Source organism: Polypterus senegalus, chromosome 1 (genome assembly GCF_016835505.1).
Source record: "Polypterus senegalus isolate Bchr_013 chromosome 1, ASM1683550v1, whole genome shotgun sequence".
In the NCBI taxonomy this organism is placed as follows: domain Eukaryota; kingdom Metazoa; phylum Chordata; class Cladistia; order Polypteriformes; family Polypteridae; genus Polypterus; species Polypterus senegalus.
The window spans coordinates 110,634,844-110,659,672 of record NC_053154.1 but is presented as its reverse complement, the minus strand read 5'-3'; the positions used below and the strand labels follow the sequence as shown (position 1 = coordinate 110,659,672).

General features: G+C 34.4%; 1 protein-coding gene across 5 annotated transcripts in view; it reads left to right on the top strand.

Annotated features, from left to right (window-relative positions):
• pax3b (paired box 3b) overlaps window positions 1-24,829 on the top strand; it is a 107,133-nt gene that overhangs the window by 58,551 nt on the left and 23,753 nt on the right. For 3 of the 5 annotated variants that reach the window (XR_005634050.1, XM_039755877.1, XM_039755863.1), the window contains exons 1-5: window positions 2,212-2,554; window positions 3,519-3,754; window positions 4,732-4,861; window positions 5,364-5,507; window positions 20,887-21,086. Coding sequence is in view for 4 of the 5 variants with exons in the window: in XM_039755877.1 (XP_039611811.1) it covers window positions 2,470-2,554; window positions 3,519-3,754; window positions 4,732-4,861; window positions 5,364-5,507; window positions 20,887-21,086 (795 nt within the window). In the remaining variant the exon portion in view is untranslated. Of the gene's footprint in view, window positions 1-2,211; window positions 2,555-3,518; window positions 3,755-4,731; window positions 4,862-5,363; window positions 5,508-20,886; window positions 21,087-24,829 lie in introns of those variants that run through there. The other 2 variants (XM_039755886.1, XM_039755896.1) reach the window with 2 other exon arrangements.

Sequence of the window (24,829 nt, the reverse complement as noted above, 5' to 3'; positions counted from 1 at the left end):
ATGTTTTGCACTGATTATTTTGAAAAAGCTTCTAACAATCAAAACGTAGCTTTTTAAGAGTCTGCTATTTTTCCGATAGCTTTGCTTTCCCAAGATACCTAATGAAAATGTAACATACAGGAGTAGTGGAGTGGCCCGTCCATGCCTTCATTTCCCCATCCGTGGGGCATTATTGAATTATACGCTTATAAAACGAAAGCAAATGTTTGCACTTTTCCGTTTGTTCTACGAAGGACTTTATATTTTTATTATTTCAAAATGCACCTTCAAATCTAGAAAGATATTTATACACGAACGTGCAAACGAGCACGGCATGGACACATTTATCACAAATAACACAGCTGAATCAACGTTAATCGTGTCCTTTCATGGAGACAATCTGCAGTGATAAAATATATTATAAAACGTATACGAGCAACACACCGTTCAAACTTACAGGAATAAACCTCCTGAAAGGATGTCCGCATTCTTTAAATAGCTTAATTCCATCTCAAGCTAAAATAAAAGGGAACTTCATTTCTTGCTGAAAAGGCAAACTTCTCGTTTACAAGTTAAAGAACCCCTGTTATTCGAGCAGATTGTGGAGGTTTCTTTCCGACATTGTTTTTAAACACACACACACAAAAATCATTTGAAGTATTTTTTTTTCCTCAAATCTTCAAAAGGTAAAGTGTTAATTGATGTGTATTAAGTGTTCCTTTAAATTGTCTTAATGAAGGTGTTTGGTTGTCTTTACTCCTTTCCATCCCCGCTGTGTTTTTCTAATACGATACTAACTCAGAGAAGCTTGTATGTAAAGATATTTGCAACCCTTAGAAGCGTTGTGTTTAACATTTCAATAAATCGTTGATATGTTGTAAATCAGCATTCTTGATAGTATTTAGTTATATAAACCTTAATGTGTATTAATGAGAAAATATTCGTTGAGATCGGGCTTAAATTTGAATATATTTACTTTTAAAAATTTAAATGCAATTGATAGGATATCCCTCTCACGAGTAAATAATTTCAACAAACTGACGGCTTGCTTGTGAAATATTTCTAATCCTGTTAATTCTGCACCTGATCACCGCGATTTGGATAATTAGTGAAGACTGAAGTCATTTCCAGTGGAGACCGTGAAATGCATTTTGCTCAGAGGACAATTGTTTCCTTGTGTTTATCGGGATGCCAAATTTCAAGCTATTGGATTGGTAACCGAATAATTATGAATTGCTATTATATATATATATATATATATATATATATATATATATATATATATATATATATATATATATACACTTTTTCCCTCATTATATTTAAGTTGCATTTTGTCCGCATCTGTTTAGGACAGAAAAGACAAGAAGATCTATTGAGTTTAAAAAAAAAAAAAAAAAAAAAGTACGCTTAAGGGAAAGACGCAGGCTGGAAAAGTCATTGTTTTGTTGATTTCAAAGGGGATATAGTGAACAAACTTCATTGCTTTGATTGATTATGGTTACGAATAATTCCAACTCTCCCTTGAGTGACAGAGTTTTTGAATGGGGGGTTTCTAAATAAAGAGTGTGGTGGAAGACGAGTCTGGGATGAGTTTGCTGGCACTTACGAGGTTATAAATAACGATGCCTCACAAAGGTAGCTTCTTTTGGGACAGACAGCCTTTACAGCATTCCCGGCGTCATATCCTGCTGAGGCACTTTTCTGCAGTCTGACAGTTTGCGTCTTTTATTTTAACTTTGTATAACTTTCGGTCCAATATAAATTCCTGGGGGTGGAAAATGCATTCAGTTAAATCTAGATTACAAACATGCATTTACTAAATATTATATAGAAACCTTGCTAACACGTTAACAGTTTCGCAATTAATAAGTGAAACGTGTAGCTTCAATAATTCTTAGAGAGCTTTCGCTGTTGTATTATTTACAATCAGTATAACTTTAGTATTTACAAGCACTCTAAACCTGACGCTGTAGCTCAAAGTGGCAAGTACTTATTACTTTTTAATATATCCTGCACGCACTTACTTTGTTCAAGTCAAGTATCTTGTGTACAGTGATGAGAGAAGAAAGTTTGTCTGACAGCCAATCGGGTTGAGCTTTCTCTAACCGGGACAATTCTTCTTTTCACCAATCAGAGAACAGGAAGACCTGATGAAGGTCTGAGTGCAACAGCTAATAAATGTTCCACTATAGGCAAACACCCATTCACTCTCTTTAAGTGTGTCAACAACAACAGCAATTGCGTAAGAACTTTTTTCTTCGTTGCAGATCTAACTCTGTTAGATCAACTGCAACAAAAAATAACGTTTTTGCTGTTTAAAGGGGTCGTTTTCAATTTTTTTTGGTTATTCTTATTTTGCGTTTTGGGGATACTACATCATTGGGCAAAGCAAGTGAAGTGATTTTTACTTCGTAGAGGAATCGTTACAGTTTGGACTAAATTCTGATTTGACAGGAAATAAGTATATACCAGGGCTTGCGTTTTAAAATGACAGCACTGGCTGGAGCAGTCCCTAGAATGATGAGACCGACTCCAGGTCAAAATTATCCTCGAAACGGATTTCCACTGGAAGGTAAACATCACATTGTTATTTGTTTACTTGTTTCTTTCTTTCTTTATTTGTTTATTTACTTTAAAGCATATATGGATTTTTATACGGTTATTGTTCATAATTGTTTATGTGTTAATATTTTAATGTCATAAAAATAGTTAAATACCCATTTGTGGCATTTTTGTCCAAACTTGGCTGTGTTTACGCTATATACAAAAACTGCTGAGACAGAAATAATAGATTGCAATAAATGTGGGCCTATGTTAACTCAATCAGTAATAACGTGCTTAAGAAAACAAACTAAATATATTATATCGATTAAAATTGAAAGAACATTAGCTCTTGCACACGCCTATTAATAATAACACACTTTTATATTTTAGTTTTTTGTTTGTTTGTTTAAATATATTAATCAAGATTAATAAGTTCGCAATTGGTACAAATAACCTATTTGTTACAGTAACAATATTATTTAATTCACTTATAAGTAAAAAACGTTCATGATATGGGTCTTTATACGAATAAACATTCAAATGTGAAATAATCACACTGTAAAAGATAATGTATTTGCTAGTATTTAATACAGTTACATTGTTGTTGCAAAATGTACAAATACAATATGCACAATGTAAGAGATGGGAAGTAAATAATATCAGATGTAAAAAAGTATCAGATCATTTAAACATTTAGTGAACTTATTTGTTGGTGCGACAATAAAGCACATTTTGGAGGAATTCTGGAAAACTAAGCGTTTTTTTAGGATAAAATTTATAAAGGTGACTCGCTGCTTATTTTTAATTCATTGGTTCTCATAATTTATTTAGAGGTTTCATCTGTATTTTAAAATGTATTTTGTTTTATCATTTATAAGCAGGCAGCCTGGGTCACATGTGAATTACTGTTAGAATAAAAAATGCTCGGGACAGTCAAGCGATATTAATTTCCTGTAACTTCCTGTTAACTTTCAGTCTTTTTCTTTGTAAAGTTTCTACCCCCTTAGGCCAGGGAAGGGTCAATCAGCTCGGCGGAGTTTTCATTAATGGCCGTCCTTTACCAAATCACATCAGACACAAAATTGTAGAAATGGCCCATCATGGCATCAGGCCCTGCGTGATCTCTCGCCAGCTCAGGGTATCTCACGGTTGTGTGTCGAAGATACTGTGCAGGTACCAGGAGACGGGGTCTATCAGACCCGGAGCTATCGGAGGAAGCAAGCCCAAGGTGAGAGCTCTTCAATTTAGCTCCTGTTATCATTGCTGTTCCGTTACACTCTGTAAGCCTCTTCCTATAATTGCACACTTAGGATATAAAATGTGTTAGTTTGATTTTGATTGTTTTTTTAAATAAAGTTGGCAATTAACGATCAGACGCATTTTTCAAATCGTGTTTTTTATCATGCAGCTCTAATTGTTAACATTTTTAAAAGATACATTTCACCAGGTAAAAAGAAATCTATCATACTATCCATATAACAAACATTATCTTTGACACTGTTTTCTGTAAAGCTTCAGAAATGCCTAAGTTTATTTCACTCTTTACACAGAAGTGAAGTTTTACATTTTCATACAAGTTTGTGATGCATTTTATAATTATTAAATATATAATCCGGAATGGTTTAATAATTTGTATCGTGTTTGTATGTTTGGGTAATGGTTTGTTACATAGTAAAGCTATTTTAATGAGCGTTAACTATGTTTTACAGTTCAACCACATCTTTCTAAATTATTACTATAATTGGATCAAATCGGTAATTGGAACTTTTTTATTTTATAGTTACTACCTTAATGAAAAATAACTATTCTACTATTTTTTAAAACATTAAATTTACACTTTAATAATCTTTGTACAAAGTCTTATTTTGGAGTTTGAGAACCATGACAGTTTGTCTTATTAATTTAAAGGACTTTAAAGTACAGAGTTGCATTCTCCGTTAATAGCTTCTTAAGAAAACTTACTATTGGATAGTTTCTAGTTTGCTGAAATTTCAGCAATTACTTTCAAGAGATATCGAATTTTGTAAGATGGCACTTGTGATTTTTTACAAATAAAACATGTCCTTTTTAGAATATTCTTTTTTGTTAAAAGACTCTCTGAAACAAGATTTGTATGACATGTATTTGTAAGAACTGCTTACACGTAATGTACATTTTATGTCGTTAAAATTGTCTTTTGTGTATCACCATAACTGTCTATTAAAGCAGGTGACAACACCAGACGTAGAAAAGAAAATCGAGGAATATAAACGGGATAATCCTGGAATGTTTAGCTGGGAAATCAGGGATAAATTACTAAAAGACGGAATATGTGATCGGAATTCCGTACCCTCAGGTATTTAATTACTGTTAATATTGTTCTAATTGTTGTTTGAAGATAGTTTTGGTGGAAAGCCTCTGGAATGTTATTCAATATTTAATGCTATTTAACTGTTGATTCTTATTGAAATGTATATGGATAGATATATGTTTAAAAACTATTATCGTGCAGCTGGCATTTTAACGTTTTTTCGAAAAAGATCCTCCAATATCATTATTATTTTTTCACTCTTTAAAAGGGGAAAGATTAAAACATTCAGTCACTTTCACTTTATTTTAGGATGTTTTGTTGTGGCTTGGTTATGATAATCTGATTTCAACTTCACATGAACTTTGAAAGTGATATTCGAGTATTCGCAAAATCATTCTTTCTTTATGGTAGCAGCCAAACAAACAGAGGCATTCTTGATTCTTTAAATGAGAAAATGATGATTTTTCATGTGTTTGGACACAGGGAGCGCTTGTATTTAAGCGCCATTTGCGACTTTATTTTTTTTTCTCTCTCCCTTTTGTTTAAGTGAGTTCTATTAGTCGTATTATGAGAAGTAAATTTGGAGGCAGAGGTGAGGATGAGGAGGACGATGAAGACATTGAAAGGAAAGAATTTGAAGAAAGTGAAAAAAAAGCCAAACACAGCATCGATGGGATTCTCGGAGACAGATGTGAGTTTCTAAAGAGCTTGAACTGACTTGCTTTAATATGCATTTATGCTATTTGTTGTAATGTTTTCGGAAAAGCAAACGTTAGGATACAGAATAACTCATACTATTTGCAACGTAATTTATGCATGTTAAACGTTATGTAGTTGTTCGGACTATTGGGAACAGAAACTTCTCATAATGTTATACATTATTCATTCACCGAGTCCGGGGATTGACCATTTTGTTAAAGGAAGGTATTTTAATACATTACGACTTTACAGGTAAGCTATGTTCGGTTAAACCGAACTTAGCGCTGCCGCATCTGAAGACGTGAATTCGCAGTTTACCCTCTTCGTAAAGCTTTCCTTAACCTACATGTAGCATGTGACGTTTACTGAACAGAACTAGTGTCGCAAAGGGTGATGTTGCTTTGTTTTGGCGGCCTCTTGGGCTTATCAAGCGGTAAAAGTTTACAGAGGTGTGAGGACAATTACCGCAATTGGAAACAGATCTAGGATCAAAGAGGGCGCCTGGGAGCACACGGCCGCTATCTTTTCTCAACCTGTTGATAGTAAAGGGCTTGGTTGCTGACAACAGTGACACACCTGGACAGAAAACTGCTTTCTACCTTAAGTTGTTTCTAAACCGTTAATTCATGAAATTAAAGAGATCAGCACAGTGTTTTTTGGTTGTCAAGCGGTTACTTGCTGATATTTGAAGAGTTAATCGTCGTTACATACGTAAATGGTGAACACATTATATACCTGTAAATGTTAACAATCTAAAGTGAAACTTTAATTTTATTTGTATTATTTTTCGAGTCAAACGAAGTGTTGAAGTTGAAGCTAATTACCTTTTAACTGCTCAGAAACTGTAATAGGAAGATGGCGCTGTTTCCCTTTAGCTTTTATACGCTTTCTTTAAGTGCAGGAGTTAAGAAACTGAACGGATTTACCGTACTGACTTATTCTTTTCCTTTCATCTAACCGTTCTGTAAATAAATAAAAAAAAATATATATATATATATATATATATATATATATATATATATATATATATATATATATATATATATATATATATATATAATTATAAGTATATTTGTACATTTATGTCGCTTTGTATATTTAAGTTCATTGTGTATTTTTAAACAGTACTTTTTTTGTTATTGTAAACGCTCAAAATTTAAAGCAAGTGAAATTAAAGATATATAAGCATTCATACAAAAAAAAAAAGGAAAAAAGAAAATGTACTTGCCAATATGATGGTCTTTACTCCGTCATATGTAGGAGATTTCGGTGTTGTGAACACTTTAAGGTTAAGTTCTTGGCACCGTTTTAGAGCTTTTGGTATACGTTAAGAAAGTTTAATTTTTTAAATGGACAGTGGCCTTTAAGTATTTGATCTGTGTAGTGCTAAGTTTTTCACATATAAAATTGTAACTGCAACAATCTAATTAGGTGTTTTAACATAAATGATCCGAATAAAAATGTTAGATGTGTTATGTATCCAAATATTTAATGCACGTTTGTACTATACTTGAAAATGTATGTGTGTAACTATGTATAGTCCAAAATGAACAATAAGAACATTTGTGTAGAATCTATTTTTTTAAGAGCGACAGAATACTTTTCAATATACATTATGCTCGTGTTTAGTCATTTTTGTCCGTCTTTTATGCTCGGAATGTAAATATCCATAAGCTCCAGTTATAAAGACGCATTTCTTAGCTTATTTTAAATATTTCCTAAGACCCACATTTTCGAATTGTGTTATTTACAACAGTGTATACGGTTTTTTTCTAATTCGAGGTATTACAATATAGGTCATTACTAATACATTTTAATAACGCATTTGTAAACATGATTATAAACACAATTAACTTAAGAAAATAATATTTAGGGTCAAACAATAACGTGTAAAAGGTTCGTGCTGACGTGCTTACTGTTTGCAGAAACGGTTTTCATGTGTGTACTGTAATTTCTCTCCATACGGGCCAGTATGTAGACAAAAAAGGGGGGAAAAAACCCAAATGAGTTGGTCAAACATTTGTACAACTTTTCCATCTTTTACAAAGCCTGCCTTCAATGCACAATCCACAACACTTGGAGATGAACTTGGAAAACAAAGGGGGGAGAGTCCATTGAAACTCACACTTCAGCTTTGCGGTGACAAAAGCCGAGCTAGCAGCAGCTTGGCCAGAACAAAAGAAGGCAACCTTTTTATAATTCGGAGAGAAAAGAAGAGAAAGCAACCCAACAAAAGACTGAGGAAAGACATTATGAGGTTTCAATGAGGGATGAATTATTCAGTGATCCCCAATAGCTGCAGCTCCTAGCAGTTTTATGGACTCTCTACCGTGGAAAAGCGGCCGTTTTCACCTACAAAATGTTTCTTTTTGAGTCTTTAGGTCGTCTAAAGATGCCGACTACCATTCAAAAGCCACAATTGAAACGGCCCTTTAAAGGCAGAAGGAGCTTCTTTTTCATAAAACTGGACATATTGTTATTTTACTAAAATTCATATCTGCTACTAGCCCAAATCGTTTTTTTTTCAATGTAGTCAAGTATAAGCGGGGATTTTTGTTAATAGCATAGAAAATCCATAAATGAACAGCTTCTCGTTCGAAAAAGTTCATATTATTACTGGAAAGCATCCAAGTGACAGCAGTAAGCATGCATTCTCAGACCTGATCCTGTTTATAGTATAATATTCGAACTTTTGATACAGTGTAGTGAGCCTGGACGAAATCCACTCCAAAGTTCAATCCCTAAGTATTTATGACCGTATAAATGTTTCCAGTTCAATTAGTTGTTTAGTATAATGAAACAAGCCCTGTATTCCATAACCAGAAGAGAACCAATATTAGCGAAATAACCCAGGAACTTGTCCCCTTCTCGGATTAACTCTTGTTAATTCTGTAATACCCCCTTCTGACCCTCTTTAACATTAATTGGGTCTTCTAAATGTTTCTGTTGCTGAGCTGGGTGACATTTAATGATTTGGAGAGTGTATTAAACAGTCCCCGGTTGAATAGCGCCCACTGTTCCCCTGGAGAGTGGAATTGGCCCCGAGGAGCGGTCACAATGGAAGCGCCCAAGTCATGCGCACTGCTACAATATTCACCCATCAAACTCTCTCCCCAACTGAAAATCTCTTCAAGCAGATTAAATCGAGCCCTTTATTTATTCTCACTTTCATCTCAACCCAAACCCGCCCCTTTAGCCTGAGGCCATTACATTCGTGAAATTTCTGCACCCAGTTTAGCAACCCTAACAAAGGCAGGCAGTTCATAGCGCTATCTGCAGAAGGGGGTGATGGCTTTTCCTGTTTGTGATTTTTTAAAACATTTTTTCTTCATGCTGTAATGGTATTAAGGACAGCTGATTACTGTATTTAAGACACGCGACTGTCGAGTCCTTGCTTAAATATTTAGATGTAAAGAGTTAGTCATAGGGAGATGCTTGGAAAGGAGGTGGGGGTGGGGGTGCATGGGGATTGTCATCCTCCAATATTTAAGGATATAATCGCAAAAAAAGTTATTACCCAATAAACATTTCACCTAATTTTCAGCACTATTAAAACTTTATATGCCAAAGTACATATTGTTTGACAGTTTTCAAACGATATCTTAACGATGCAGATATTAAACAGAACTGTAGCATTGAACAGTAGTTAGAAACAGCTGGCAGTCATGAAGAAAGTAGTAAAGAAGCGAAGGAAACGAGGCATAACTACAAACGGCTCTCCTGTTAATTTGGGAACAAATTGCGCATAACAGGCGTCCATAAATCAAGACCTACTGCACGTGAAGACATTTGTTGGGTGTAACTGCTGAAGTCCCTGTTTCATAATGTTATTTTAACTAGCTGGTTATTGGTTGATTTTTAAGGCCTGTCCTTTTAAAGTAAAGCTATACAATTGCACAAGAATAGATGACTTACATATCTCCCTTTCTTTAGATCAAAAGAGTAGGATAGCTACAGGTTGCCCTTAAGTTAAACATTCTACTTTACAGCAAGTCCATTCCACCGAGATAACTCATTAAAGACTACATAGCTTTGAATTATATGACTGGCAGGATAGTAGAAGGCTGATTCCTATTGAGTTTAGAGTTTTATGTCACTAGATGCTCTACAGTTGTTTTACAACTCGGAATTAAAATCTGAAAAGGGAGTTTTCAGTATCGTTGGCCAAATATTGATTAAGTAGTTGTTTGCCAATGCTATTGTTGTGCATTGAGGGGCCAGTAGTCCTGCCCCTTGTTGTTCAGCATCTTTTGTCAAGGTCCCTTAAGTACTGAGATCAAAGCTGGATCATTTAGATTTATTTGTCTGGGAAAATCCTCCTAGTTTGGATACTTCTGAGTAGCACTGACTGTGAAACATTTAAAAGGCATCGGGCAATTCATTTGGATAGCTGTTTTAACTCTAATTTTAATTTAATGAGCACAGCAGATACCTTTGTCTATGGTAATATATGGCAAATGTGATTTCTAACAAAATAAATAACATTAAGTGAAATAATATTAACAGAGTGTTTTCAGTTCTGTAGGGTATGTGTCTCACCTGGAGTTTTGTCCTGGCTATGGATCATGTTGTGGAACACTTTTTGATTCCACATAATGCACCTAATAGCCAACAATTTAAACAAACCCCCCCTGTTTTCGGTCTGGGAGAAAGTAAAGCAAATATCATTTTAAAGTATGCCTAATTTATTTTTAATTGGTGAGACAAGCTTTTCAGTGTATTATCTGTATAAAGATCTTGTAAAATGTAAATGCTAATGGAATTATGAGTAACATTTTTTTTTGAGAAAGCGCACAGAAAAAATATTGACCCTCTTCAAATAATTAACGTTATTGAGAGTAACAGAAGAAGCAATCTAGTCTTGGGGATTTACATTTAAACTGAACAAAAATACCTTTCAGAAATACAAACAGTCAAAGGGATAACTTTATTTTTGAAAGGAATCCTGGAAAGGCTAATTGAATAAGCCTGGATCCTTCAAATATGTCATGGTGAGCGCAGTCAACATGTCATAATTAGGTTTATTGAGGACCATTCCAACAATCTGCTTCTATTCTTACTGCTTCATTGTCCACAGCCAGGCAAATAGCCAGAGGACAAAAGGAATCAAATGCTGACAAAACATGAAAGAGGAAAAGATTTAGCTTCTTTTATCAAAGAAACTAAGAAGGACTTTGTTTGTGTAAATAAGTAAAGAACTGGCTCTGCAGCATTTAGCTGGTACCATCCTGCATAGAATTTTGTCTTAATAAACTGAACTGATGCTATAGCATGCAAACACAATCTTTTACTTTTCAGCCTCTTATAATTTGTAAATGATAAACACGACTGAGGGAATCATTCATATTATGTTTGTTGTTTTAAGAAGTGACGTAAACAGATGTAATACATGATCAGCAAAGACTTCCTAATAATTTGCTTCTTTTGCTGCTCAGGAAAGTCAGATATATGACATGAAAGTCATGGAGGTCTCTATATTTTCTAGGACAATCAGGTGAGATTATCAACATTTACTAGGCCACAAATCTATCTATCTATCTATCTATCTATCTATCTATCTATCTATCTATCTATCTATCTATCTATCTATCTATCTATCTATCTATCTATCTATCTATCTATCTATCAAAACATTTTTGACTTTATATCATTTAGAATAAAAGACTGCTTTGCTTCTAATAAAGAGAAAAGAGCTCTTAGAAAACTGGCAGCAAAAGTAACAAACACATATAAATCCATCCCAGTTTCCCAATCATCACTCTCATGTTCACATTTACAAATTAAACATTTTTTGACTACAAAGATCAGTAGGCCAACATGTTTTAAATTTTTAATAGTTTGTAGTTTCTGGTGTCTATAGCAATTTGTAGAGCAAAGTATAATATTCAATTGTGATTGCAGTTCAAAAACTAAATGTAAGTATTATGAGTGGAATATCTATCTATCTATCTATCTATCTATCTATCTATCTATCTATCTATCTATCTATCTATCTATCTATCTATCTATCTATCTATCATATATTCCCTCACATGACAATACATCTCCAATGTTGTGTATCTAAGCAATAGTTATAATAAACAATTTCAATTTTGAATAGTCTGGCATACATTTTTTGTCACTCCTCATCCTTCCTCCTCTCTTCCTCTTCCTCCTCTTTTTTATCATGAAGCCTTCACCATGATGATCATTCAAGCATAAAAATGTGCTTATCTGCAAATGAATGGTTGCTCTATGCTTCATTAAAGCCTCTTTCTCTTCTGGCACTCGCATTGTGACCCTCTGATATTAATTCAAAGGGCAATTAATGAATGCGGCCCATCTTTGAAGTGAGGTATTCAGGGCATGGAAGGGGATGAACCTGGAGCTGTGATGGACTCTGTACATTCAACAGAGCTTCTTTAAGACAGTTTGAAGTGATTGAAAGAAAATGGGCAACTGAAGGTCAAGGAGAATGGGTTCTTTAGAAACACTCCCTATTTGTTGAAAGTATTAGCCAAGCAAAACTGCAAAAAGCAACAAAATGAAATAGTTAATTGAGCAGCCAGACAGAGGCTTGTCAATCACTTAACGTGAACAGCAGTAGACTAACAATCTGCTGTGTTATCTAATTACCCTGGGAAAACCTACCATAGAACGTAATGGAATTTGGGTCCTGTTCGAAAAGAATGAAAGAAAAAAATAAAACATAACATATGAGCCAATTCATGTAAACTATTAAGCAAAATGTCTTCCACATCTTTTCACCTTAAACATTGATATCATGCTGCTAACAACATACCAAAACATCAAGTCCGTGACACATTTTACAGCAGGTTGGATTTCTGTGAACAGTTACAGAAAGTTCAGTAGTTGGCACTTGAGCTGCAGTTTTAAATGGCTGTTGACATTCCTAAAGTACACTACAATGACAGATTATTGACTTTACAGAACATATACCTTAATGGTAATGACGCTGCAAAATTGACACACTGTATTATTAGTGAGGCCTTACATGTTGGACCCATTGATATGTTACAGTATTTATAACAGCATTGAAAACTCAATGTGATCATGTTAACATGTTTTTGTGCAGCTACAACCAAATAATAGATGACATTGAAATGCTACAATGTGATTTTCATGCCAGTTTATTGTTCTTCAGCAGCATGATTAATGGAAAATAAATGTATGTAAGTGTACAGTAGTTTACAAATACCCTTTACATAATAATTCACAAGTGAAGAGTGATTAGGGCAGTGAAACCTATGTGTTTGTGTTTGAACTGACTGAGGTCAAGGAGAAGCCCTTGCAAGTAACAAGCAGGCTTTAGTGGATGTGTTAATGCCAAGCTTTCCCACAGGTCAAAGTTTATCACTGGGTCACTGTTTTGTCAAGTGATTTGACTTAAAACAGGTTTGGAGGTTAAAATTATATTTATGTTAAATAACAGTCAGTACAATGTAAGAGAGAAATTAGGATTAACATGAGTCCACAGAATGTGTATACATATTTAATGGCATACCTGAGTCTTAACTGTACTAATAAGTAAACTAAGAAAGATAAAAGATAATATCATTTAGAAATCTGTACATTCCTTAAATTTCTAATCCCGATTCATTCAAAACTTGTGTTGTTTTCCAATACTTGTATTAGAACTTAAAAATTTTAATTTTAGAGATAAATTTCTTTTAGTAGAAAACACAACAGTATCTATCTATTTATATATCTGTCGGTCCATTTATCTGTTATGCAGTTTTTAAGATTAGGTAATATGTTTTGCCTAATACCTATTAATGTACTGGTAGGTTTTTGAGTACCTGCATTTTTTGTATTTCAAAATAATTAATAGCAGCGAGATAATTTTAACTTAAGCTTTATACATTAATACTTACCAATGTTTTGCTCATTTTAGGTGGTCCTGTGGTTAGTGCTGCTGTATCACAGTTTCAGGACACTGGGTTTAAATCCCAGCCTGGTCTCTGTTTGTGTGGAGTTTACGTATTCTCCTTAGCAAAGATGAATTAGATTACTAGATAATTGAAAACTGGCCCCATATACACACAAGTGAGTATTATGATGGACTGACGCCTCAACAAGTGTCGATTCCTTGAGCTCAAGACCGGTAATATAGACTCCAGCTCCTTGCAACCCCGAATTGGATTATGCTGGGCTGAAAATGAATGGATAATTCAATTTAATAATTCTGTTGCATTACTAGAAACAAAGATAAAAGAGCAAAAAATAGACAATTTTTTAAAAATTTTTTAAAATAAGGGAACAAGCTGTTATATTTTCCAAAAACCTAGCTTCAGACCCCCTTCTTCAAGAGGTTACACCAAGGGCTGTTGCCTGTCTTGTCTAATAGTAAAAATGTTCTCACAGTGTGTGGTGATTATTTAGGAACTCTGGTAATGAATATATAATAATCGTATTTGATTTTCTATATGTCATTTCATATTTTAATCTTTTTATTTGTTTTTAATTTAAGCTTGTATAAAAAGTAATTTTGACAGCTGAATTTATTTTAACGGTATAAATAAGTAGATCTGGCAGATATATAACACAGATTGTTCTCTTTAAACTATTAACACTGGTCAATTTTGTCTGACAGATATAATTCTTTATGCTTTGAAATATATTGTACGTGTTTGGTAAAATATGATTCAGATTCCTTCAAAAGCAGAAAACAAATACAATTTAGTGTGAACAACCAGTGGCTTTCATTTATAATCCTGAAGTCTTGAAGCCAGGTGGATATTGAAAAGGTCAAATATATGCAGCATTTGAGAACAGTTCATGTGTTGAAGTCAGATTCTTAGCAATTAAGGGGTAGAAGCCAGCAAACACATTAGCAGTTATTTTACAGATATTTATAGTAGAAACAAAAAGCATTGTAGCCAAATCTATGATGCATTAATTTCTTCTACATGTTGACTGTAGAATTGCCAGTCTTTGTCACTGGCCTTGAGGTAGTGCATTCCACTGAATGAAACGAACTGTCACTTCCACAATATGAATGAATAATAACTGTGTCAAGCTGTGCCGACATAATGTGTCAGTGTAAATGTTTATGGCTCTTTGTCATCCCAAGTATGAACTAGATTAGTTAATGATTTATTCCTTTTACACAGTATACGCAGACAGCTGTACGAGATGGCTCCTTAGCAAGTCAAGTGAGACCCTTTTAACAGAATGTTAAGCACAGATGGGCCATACGCTGTCAGTTAACTATTATTCTACTTGCATCTGCTTTGCTTCAATGTACTGTTTTATGTATTCAGGCAGTCACTTAGTCCCCTACACCCTGAAAAGCCGAACTGCTCCTTTTTCAAATAAATTGTTCATTTGTCTCTTCTTCCTTTTGTTTTGTTTTGGTAACACATGTCAGCATCTCAATTACCCAGTTCATTAACAGCTCCCAGTGGCCTGCCCCTGATAAGGACCATAATTGGAGGACATATGGTCAATAATGGACCTTCTATGAGTGGCTGTGTATAAGTCCTGGAATAAATTTTAACTTGTATTCTGGCTTGATTCTGATCCAGTGAGCCAAATGTTTCTAATCATGAACTACCAGAAATGACCAGAACTGCAGAGAATGTTATTGTAATATTTTTAGCAGTGGAAAACATTCTGCTTGCATTTAATACAAAGTGAATAAGTATTTATTCTAAATACAGGACATATAGTATTATAACTGATTCATTTAAAAATGATATTTTATCCATATCTATCTATCTATCTATCTATCTATCTATCTATCTATCTATCTATCTATCTATCTATCTATCTATCTATCTATCTTCTCATATTTGCAGAAGTAGAGAGGCTTAAACAATAAATTCATATTCTTTTTGACTTGATTTAAGTGAAATATATTGCTGAGGAAAGGATAATTTGTTAAGCCTTTTTGCAAATGTGTCTTTTTTTACCAGTTAGATCTCTTGAAATGACCTGAGGTTGATGTATTACAAAAAATAGTGGAAAGAAATAATTAGTCATAAGATTTAATTTCTATTATCATTTTCAAAAGTAAAGTGCAAATTAGAGTAAAAAAATTTCAACTTTAAAAGCCAGCCTGTCACTGGGAAGATGCATTTTTGCCATCTTAGCATACATTTGTTTTGAGAATATTCAATCATCAAACAGAAAATACATAATTGAATATATATTCAATATATAATTGAAAAGTACAGACTTGCAGTGTTTTACAAAAAATGTAAACATTTTAAAATTTTAGCAAAATGTAAAAAGTGTATAGGTTTAACTACCTGAGACTGTTTTATGAGAGTACTGAGAGCACATGCCTCGGCCACTTGGCTCTGAAAAGTCTGTTTCTAGGTATAAGCTGTCTTTTTATATAATCAGTATTCCTCGTCCACAGTAGAGAGTGCACTGGGAGTTGTATAGTGTCAGAATTTATTTATATCATTTTGGAGACTGCAAAACTGTCAGGAGCTTATTTTTGTACCTGGTGCTTCTTGCAGAGAGGCAAAGATAAATTGGTCAAGTAGCATATTGCTGTAAAATAAGTTACAGAAATTTCTGAGGGAGATGTGAATCGATTTCATAGTATTGTCCTAACCCAGGTATGCATGCTTACATACAGTGGTTTCCAGCAACCCCTACCCTTTCAAAGTCTTTCATGTAGGAAGACTCAACTTTCACACATCTTAAATCACATATAGAGATTGTTAAATTGTCAGTAAAGGTTTACAACAAAGAACAAAAAGCAGATCTGGAAAGGGAAATGCAGCATTGGCAAGTTTTAGTTTATTTGTGGTATTCAGCTGAAAATAAAGCTTACAGCCTCTTAAAAATACTTTATTGCTAATTTTAAATGTATATGTAGCCTTCAAATAATATTCCTTTGGTAGGTTTCTGTCAAACATTTTCTTTCTTTCTTTGTTTCTTTCTTTCTTTGGGGCTAGCTAAAGTTCCTTTACGAAAAATAAAGTGGGGGAGTAGACAGCAAGAAGGGGGCTCTTCAGGTACTCCCAAGCTACACATCCAGGGAAGACTGGATTACCCCCTGCTGTGCTCGCATCCCCAGCCCCCAGTTCCTTAGCTCCAGCCTCCTTTGTGTCTCTTGCACCCTGCCAGGCAGGTGTCAGAGCCCTGAATACGGGCAAAGGCCTCGTTGATGGATACCACAGATGGAGCGTGGAAATTGGCAGAATAGACTCCAGCCACAGGCTGCCTCTCAGAGTGCAACAAAGACAGCCAAATAAGTCAACAAAAAAAGAAAAAATCCTAAAGATCACAAAAGTAAAGTGTCGTTTGTCATTAACTCTGTTTCCATGATGGAATATCAGAGATGCCAAACTCCTTGGCTTTCCAGTGAGCAAACATGGTACTCTGGTTTTATTTTTTTAATGAGTGTTAAAAAAAAGCAAGTTACATATTTGTGACTCTGAATTATCTCAATAATTAGCATTTCATCTAGGTAGTTTGATTAATATGAAAGGGACTATGTGAAATATTTTAGATAGATATGAAAGATACCATATAAAACAGTATAGATTAAGGAAATCTATCTATCTATCTATCTATCTATCTATCTATCTATCTATCTATCTATCTATCTATCTATCTATCTATCTATCTGTGTGTTTTATTTTGACTATTAGGCCATCATGGAATGTTTTCAGAACTTATTGTAATTTAAGTGTGATTGGGAGTATATGCTGCTTGTATGGCAACTACATTTTTCCTTGCTTGAATATCAATGAAACTGAGCCAAAATTCTGGAAGGACAATACTCTACAAAGAATAAAACTAGGAAATCAACATAAGATCTTGTACTTTTTGTTTTTTTTTTTTCTTCTCAAAAGAAGGTTCATATTTCCAAACGTATTTTTGCAAAATTGAAAAAAAGCTGATATTTCTATTTTTTTTCTCTTTTCATGGATTTATGTATTCACTTTACTAAGCCGGCTTTGTTCAATACATGGTCATGGGAGTCTCTCCTCACACTATGCCATCAGGCACAAGTCAGGAGTGATTCCTGGATGGAGTACCAGTTTCTTTTCAGAGTATAGTTATACAGAAATGTACTGTACAATGCCTTATTCACTTTACAGCAACTAATTATCTTAATCTTCATGTCTTTTATGTCATGGAAAAGTACAATACTTTGAAAATCAATCACAGAAACAGTGAAAACATTTTTATAATAAGTGCTTGTAAGGGGATTTGAACGTAGGACTGTGGAACAGTAAGAAAAGTTGTGCCCTGTGTTCACCTTGATAGGCCTTGTAAATCTCATCCAAATTATTTTAATTATTTATTTAAACAAACACACATACATACATAATGCATGCACACAGTTATAAAATAAATAAAGTATATATTACACCTATGGCATTTGTCCATCAAATTAGCCCTATTTTGGTACTAATGTTATACTCATCTACAGTCACTTACATTGAGTCAATCAACCTAATCTGTCATTCAACAATTATTACATTTCCCCTTTCAAATAGATTGCCCATATACTTATTCAAATGAAAAAATGCATATCTATATATATACAAAATATTTAATATTTTTATAATTCCTGAAAACTGGTATTTTTCATAACCTTCTTTTCTGCCAGATACAATGCAGAATCTTTTCTTTATTAAAGACTATTTCCATTTAAATAAAATAATAAGTTTATTTTTAAAGGGGATTTTTGATTAAAGAGATAGATGCACATGTATATATATTTTAGTAGTTTTTAGGCAGGCAGTATAATAGTGGCCATTAAAGCATGGACTTTTAAGCCTTGAGTTTAGCAGTTCTGTTCCTGCCTGTGGCTAAACTTGCATGAACTCTTACTGTAAAAAATGACTGTAAACATTTGTCATGTATCCTGATTGTGTAAGTTAAATTAGAGAGACGTGTCCACAGTATGTATAATTACACATATTTTTAAGTATATGTATAAAAACGAAAAAAGAGTTAAAGAAAATTTCTGTTTTCTTTTTCGGTTAAGGAAATGAAAACGATATCGGTACTTGCATAAGATACCATTCATTGCGAAAAACTTTAGCAGCAACTTTTGGAGATAAAAATATTTTTAGCATTGTTGTGTACTCACAGAAAGCAGTGCATCCGATGATTGTGTTTAGATTCTTTTTGCCGTTTCTCAGCCCTTTAACAAAGGATTCTCAGTTAGTCCTCTTTTTATTACACATATTTTTCCTTGCTGTAAAAATGAACTGTTGCCCTTGAGATAAGATAAAACTTAACATAAAGTTCTGAAACTTTGGATAGGTCTTGAAGTACAGTCACACATACATACATACAAACATACAAGGACAGCACTATGTAAAAGTTTCATACACACATCCACTCTTGAATTTACGGGGTGAATATGCAGGCTTTAGGGCACACACAATGACTGCCAGTCATGTAGACTGCTGGTCTCTAATCATTTTTTAATAGACCGCAGGACCCTTGCTTGAGTACCAGTTTTGAGTTCAGAGATTAGGGAGCCCAATTCATGAGCTCTTCTGCCGAATTACCTCCAAAAAGGCCTTGTTTTCTCTCCCACGTAAATCTGAGCAAACAGATTAGTATGCACCTGCGAAGAGGCTTTTTTAAGTTCACTCAGCTTGAGTGAAATTGAATTTGTAGGACGGATACAATTGTATAAAACAGTCTTTCCAGCCTGGATCGAAATTAGGCTTTTGTGCTTTCTTTGTGCTCTCGATCACATGTGAATGCCTCAGATTCATGTTCTGGGGATTATTTGAAAACAAGGAATATTCAATTACATTTCTGCTTTGTTTGCACACATGATACTTCGTGTTATACCTCACAGAAGCACAAACAATGCAAGATATGAAAATATCTTTTGTCTGATTAAAAGTGTTTATAATAGTCACAATAATGCCAGCCTCGTGTAGTTCTTTGTTTACATGTTGGTGTATTTTTACTGAGATTTATGAACACAATGCTGAAACAAACAGCTTTATAGGTAATGCAGAAAGAACAAATATTGCACTTAACATATGATCTAACAAAAGAAATCAACTGCAATGAAAACTGTTTTTTGAAATATCATATTGAACTGTAAAGCCACTGAGTCATATGTTATTTATATAGGAATTTTAGAAAAACTTTCTAAGTTAACTTTTGGCTTTCAAAATGATTTTGTAGTTAAGTGTGAATTATCTGTAAAAAAGTAATATTAAATATCCTGCAAGAAATATCTTTTTTGAACATAAAATAATTTAAACAAGAAAACTATGGTCAATCAAGCTTAAGTGTTTTTCATTGTTACTAAAATGATTTTAAAGTTCAGTGAGTCTGAAGTATAAGTATAAACTAATCATATTATTCCATGTTTAACTTATCTAGAATAATCCTGAGCATTATTGAAGTTTTTAATGGGCCATAATGAAACAAAATGTATTGTAGCAGTAAAGCAGAATCCAGTTTGTTCCGACAGCGTTCACTGACTCACCCACTCTCTCATGCCAATGTCAGATACACTGAGTAACATGTATTTGAACTGCAGTAGGAAATGAGAGTCCTGAGGGGAGGCTTATGTGAACATGGCGGAAACATGTCAGCTCCTCACAGAGAGCACCCCTGTCAATGCTAACTACTGTACTATGGTGTTTTCTTGGTAGAGTAACCAAGAAATAGAGTGATTATTGTCATCTCACACTCAGTCTGTATTTTATATATACTGAATATTCTTTTATACTTATATAACATGTTAATTTGTTAGTACAGTAGTCATAAAATTTGATAATTATTAATGAAAAATGGTAACCATTCAATCGATCGATTATTACTTTACATGTTCTTTCATAGTTTCTAAACACATTCCTTATGTGCAGTAATTATGAAAAATATTTATTACCTCTATTTATTACATGTAAGTTAATTTTAAAGTGTTGTGTCATGTAACTGAAATATGAAGGTGGAATCCTGAACTGGACACTGTCTGTGTGGAGTTATCTCCCATGTTTGTTTTGTTTTCCCTGTATACCACATTTGAAACACGTCTTAAATTACTTGGGAACTCAAAGTTGGTTTGTTATGAGGGTGTGTACCTTGTGATGAACTGGCTGCACTGATCAAGGTTGATTTAATGGTTTTGATAATAGATGAATGGATGGATAGATCTGTATTTTATAAGATGCTTTTCAAAACTTACAGAGAAGTATACATTTCAGAGCATTGTTGATACATCTTTTTCATGATATTGTTATTGATAATTAACTTAACAATCAGAAAAGATCAAAATTTTGGAGGTCTCCTAAAGCAAAGCTGTTTTCAAAAAGGAGATAATAACAAATTCCTGATCAACAAACAAGCACATTTCCATCATAAACCAACTGAAATCCACTGAAATGTTCATATTTTAAAACATTTTTTGGGTTCTACAGCTAGTCACTCTGATGAGGGGTCGGATGTAGAGTCAGAGCCCGATTTACCGTTGAAGAGAAAACAACGACGCAGCCGCACAACTTTTACTGCAGAGCAACTTGAGGAGCTGGAGAGGGCTTTCGAGAGGACCCATTACCCTGACATTTACACTCGAGAAGAGTTGGCACAGAGAGCCAAGCTTACAGAAGCCCGTGTGCAGGTATGGATAGTCAAAAGAATGCATGTATCTACAATACCATAGCAGCAGTTTACTTGTAAGTGGTGGTTGGGGGATTAAACTGTGAAATGTTACGATATCTAAACTTTCCAGGCTTGTATAATTCATATTCAATGATTTTTATTCTTTTATTTTCTGAACAATAATATATATTTGCACTGTTGTTTGGGGCAGGATTGTAGCTGGATGGAGCAATGTAGAGTGGTCTATTAAAGAGAATAAAACAGAGGACACTCACACAAACTTGGAGGAAACAATGAACCACATGGGGATATCCCAAATGTTATTGATATCTAGATGTTTGTTTTGTGTAAGGACACAATGTTACTGTTTCATTAAAGCAACACTGTAACTTATTTAATCTAAAACCAGAGATGGCACTATCAGAAAAACTGTGGGTAACTGGAAGATTTTGTACATCTTAATTTTTCACACTGCATTAGTCCTCTCTAATTCCACTACAGATTGACTTTGAGCGTAAAAATGTTTCAGAATGTAGAGTTTTCCTGGCACATCTTCTAGGAGCTGAAAATATGCTAGCTAACAAAAAAGCAGCAACTTAAAATGTTCAAATGCTCTGTTTTAGACAGCTCATTAGTACATTTCAGAATCTTTGTCCTGTTGATTCTTCAGCAGCATCTTTCTGTAAAAGGATGGCTGTTGTACCAGTCTTCATTTAGATTGTAACAATCGACAGGTTTCAGAAAATGTTTATGTGCTAATAAGGTACATATATACAGTATGTATATATATATATATATATATATATATACTGTATATATATATAAATACTTACATATATACAGTATATATATATATATATATATATATATATATATATATATATATATATATATATATTGTGGACGCTGGCCCGGACACACACAGACGGACATCATATTTCACCCAACACATGTTTATTCACAAGTCAATATACAGTTTAGTGCACTCACAAACCCCAGTGCCTCCAGCACCGATTCCACCAATGTCCAGGCCACACAGTTCCAGTGCCTTTCTCCTGGCCGCCTCTAGTCCTCCCTCCAGCTCCGTCCTCTTCCACCCGACTTCTGCCGATGACTGGAGGGAGGCGGCCCCTTAAATAGGAACGCGGATAGGCTCCAGCTGCTTCCCGGCATTCCTCTGTAGCCACGCCCCAGTGTGGCGGAAGTGCCGGCTGCGCACCCGAAGCCGTCCGGTGTGGCGGAAATGCTGGGCTCCCGGGATATTCAGGCACTGGGTGGCCACGGGTCCCTACAGGGCTGGGCTTCCAAGCTCTTTACCCGAGGTCCCCAACATAACCAGGACGGACGCCCCCTCGCAGTCTGGAGGAGGCACAAGCCCTCCTCCGGTCCTCCTGGGCGTCCCGCCCCGGCCGGGGACCACAATTTTTATTTATAATAAGTGTATTTTTTAAATAGCACCCTAATTGATTCATTCATGTGAATGCACTTAAGCCCAGCCCAGGAGGAGCACAGGAGACAAGCGGCATAAAAAGATTAAAAATTATTATTTCCAAATTTTAAATATTTATTATATATTTTTTATTCTGTTAGTTATACATTTTTATCATTAGTCTTTCCAGGCATTCACATATTCACACTAAGAAGAATAGCACAAAATAAAATATCTAGAAGGGCCAAATGAAACAATTTTTTTTACATAATGTTGAATCTACAAGTAGAGTTATCTCCCAAATTAAGAGACTAAACGTTCCAATATCCTAGTCTCAGGTTAATCTTACTCACATGAAACACAACGCCATTTGGAAACCCTGCTGGCCATTCAATGAACATGATTGACTGGTGACTTGAAAAGGCAAGCAGTTTCCAACTTTGCATACGTGGTGCCTTACATAAAAGCATTAAGTGGTCTAGTATATTAGCTACAGTCCACTTGCAAATAAAAGTATGAAATTGAATAGCTGGAAATACTGTTTTTTCATTAACCAGCTTTCCTGGTCCTTGGACTGACCTATTTTATGCAGCTCTCCCCACCATTTAATGTCTTGACTTTTACATAAATGACATACAATAAATACTTTTCATTAACCAAGAAATTAAATATATATGAGCGTCATTAGGAATACAATGAGGTATAAAGATTTCTTTGCATCAAAATTCAAAAATATAAAAATTGTAAACTTTCATACATTGGATATATTAAAACATAAAAATGCTATGTAGACGTTTAGATTATTATTAATTGAAGCTTATAGTTGGTAGACATTTAGTGTCTGCACTTGCTACCCAACTAGCAAAGATTAGAACCATTATTCCTTTTTTCAGACCTCATATTATTTAAGCCCTCGTCACTTCCTGTCTGGTGTCTGTTCTTTCTGGGTAGAGCTGGCATGTTCTTCTTTTTTCCATTGGTCATCATTGTTGTAATGAGGCACAACATGAGGGACCATGATTGTACATGAGTGTATGCTGTGATTCCAACAAGAACTTGTTCCTGGTTTGTGTCTGGTTACCACTCGGGTAATATCTGGCTAGTTACAGTGCTGTCCAGCCAGGCTTGAATATTTATGTTACAGGTACTTGACTTTAGATACCTATTTTTTTTTGCCTAACATTTTATGTTAGTTATTTTGCATTTTATTGTTAATTTAAAATGTAGTAAAAACTATATTGCTAAAAAACGGTATGTTACTAGCAAGAAAATGTTATGCATAAGTCCCCCTTGTAACATTGACTGATATTTTCAAAGAAGAATTTGTTGAGCTATGTAGTTAGTGGTCATTTCGCAAATTGTCACAGTTTCTTTACTAGCTTCTCTTCTGGAACCAGTGGTCTATTCTTTCTAAAAATGACTAGAATGTTGTATATTACTCTGAATTAATTTATTTACAGGATTTAGCTAATTTTATCCAAATAAAGTCATAGATTAAAGTATACTTCCATTGTACATTTCTGCATTGAGCACGCTGACAGATTAAGCTGAATTGGCAACCCTTTGGTTTAGTTTAAGCCTTTGTCTTAGATAAAGGGTTCTTCTATTGTATTGTCTTTACTTTCTCCTGGACTTGAGTGGATTTCCTTACAGGAACACTGACTTTTTCCAACAGCTGGGATGAGATCTAATTCAGAAACCAAGTGCTGTGAGATGAGAAAATGTACCACCTTTTGAAAACCAATTTTAATAGTCACCAAATATTCAAACTGTAATCAACAATTCCTTAAAAGTCTAACAACACCAAACTCCACAATAGTCACATCCTTTTTTTATACAACTTAAACCTTGATTATGCATCTCTTTTCTGAAATCTGTGACCCACACAGTCGGTATAAGGAAGGCAGACCCATTAACAAAACAGCTGCTGTAATGTGGCTTTAACCCTGCGACTTGCACACATTCCTCACAGTTTCATCTGCTCCCTAGAGTCTTATCATCTCCACCAGACATCACTCTGATCTACAGCCTAGCAAATTCCCCAGAACAACTAACATATGGATATTTTACTTAGCCCAGCATGAAGCAGAGGATACCAGTCAATCAGTTGCTAAAACAGAAAGCCAGAGACTGGGAATTTAAAAGGACTGAAGAGCAGACATAATCAAGCATTTTAGTGTTTTCTCAAAAAGTGTCCATATGTGTGTGCATTTTTGAGAATTAAATTTAAAATGTGTCACTTTTTCCAGTGCAACCTCTTATTCACCCCATTTCATTTTCAAAATAAAACACAATGACTGTAAATAATGACATAATTAGGCTTATTTGAAATA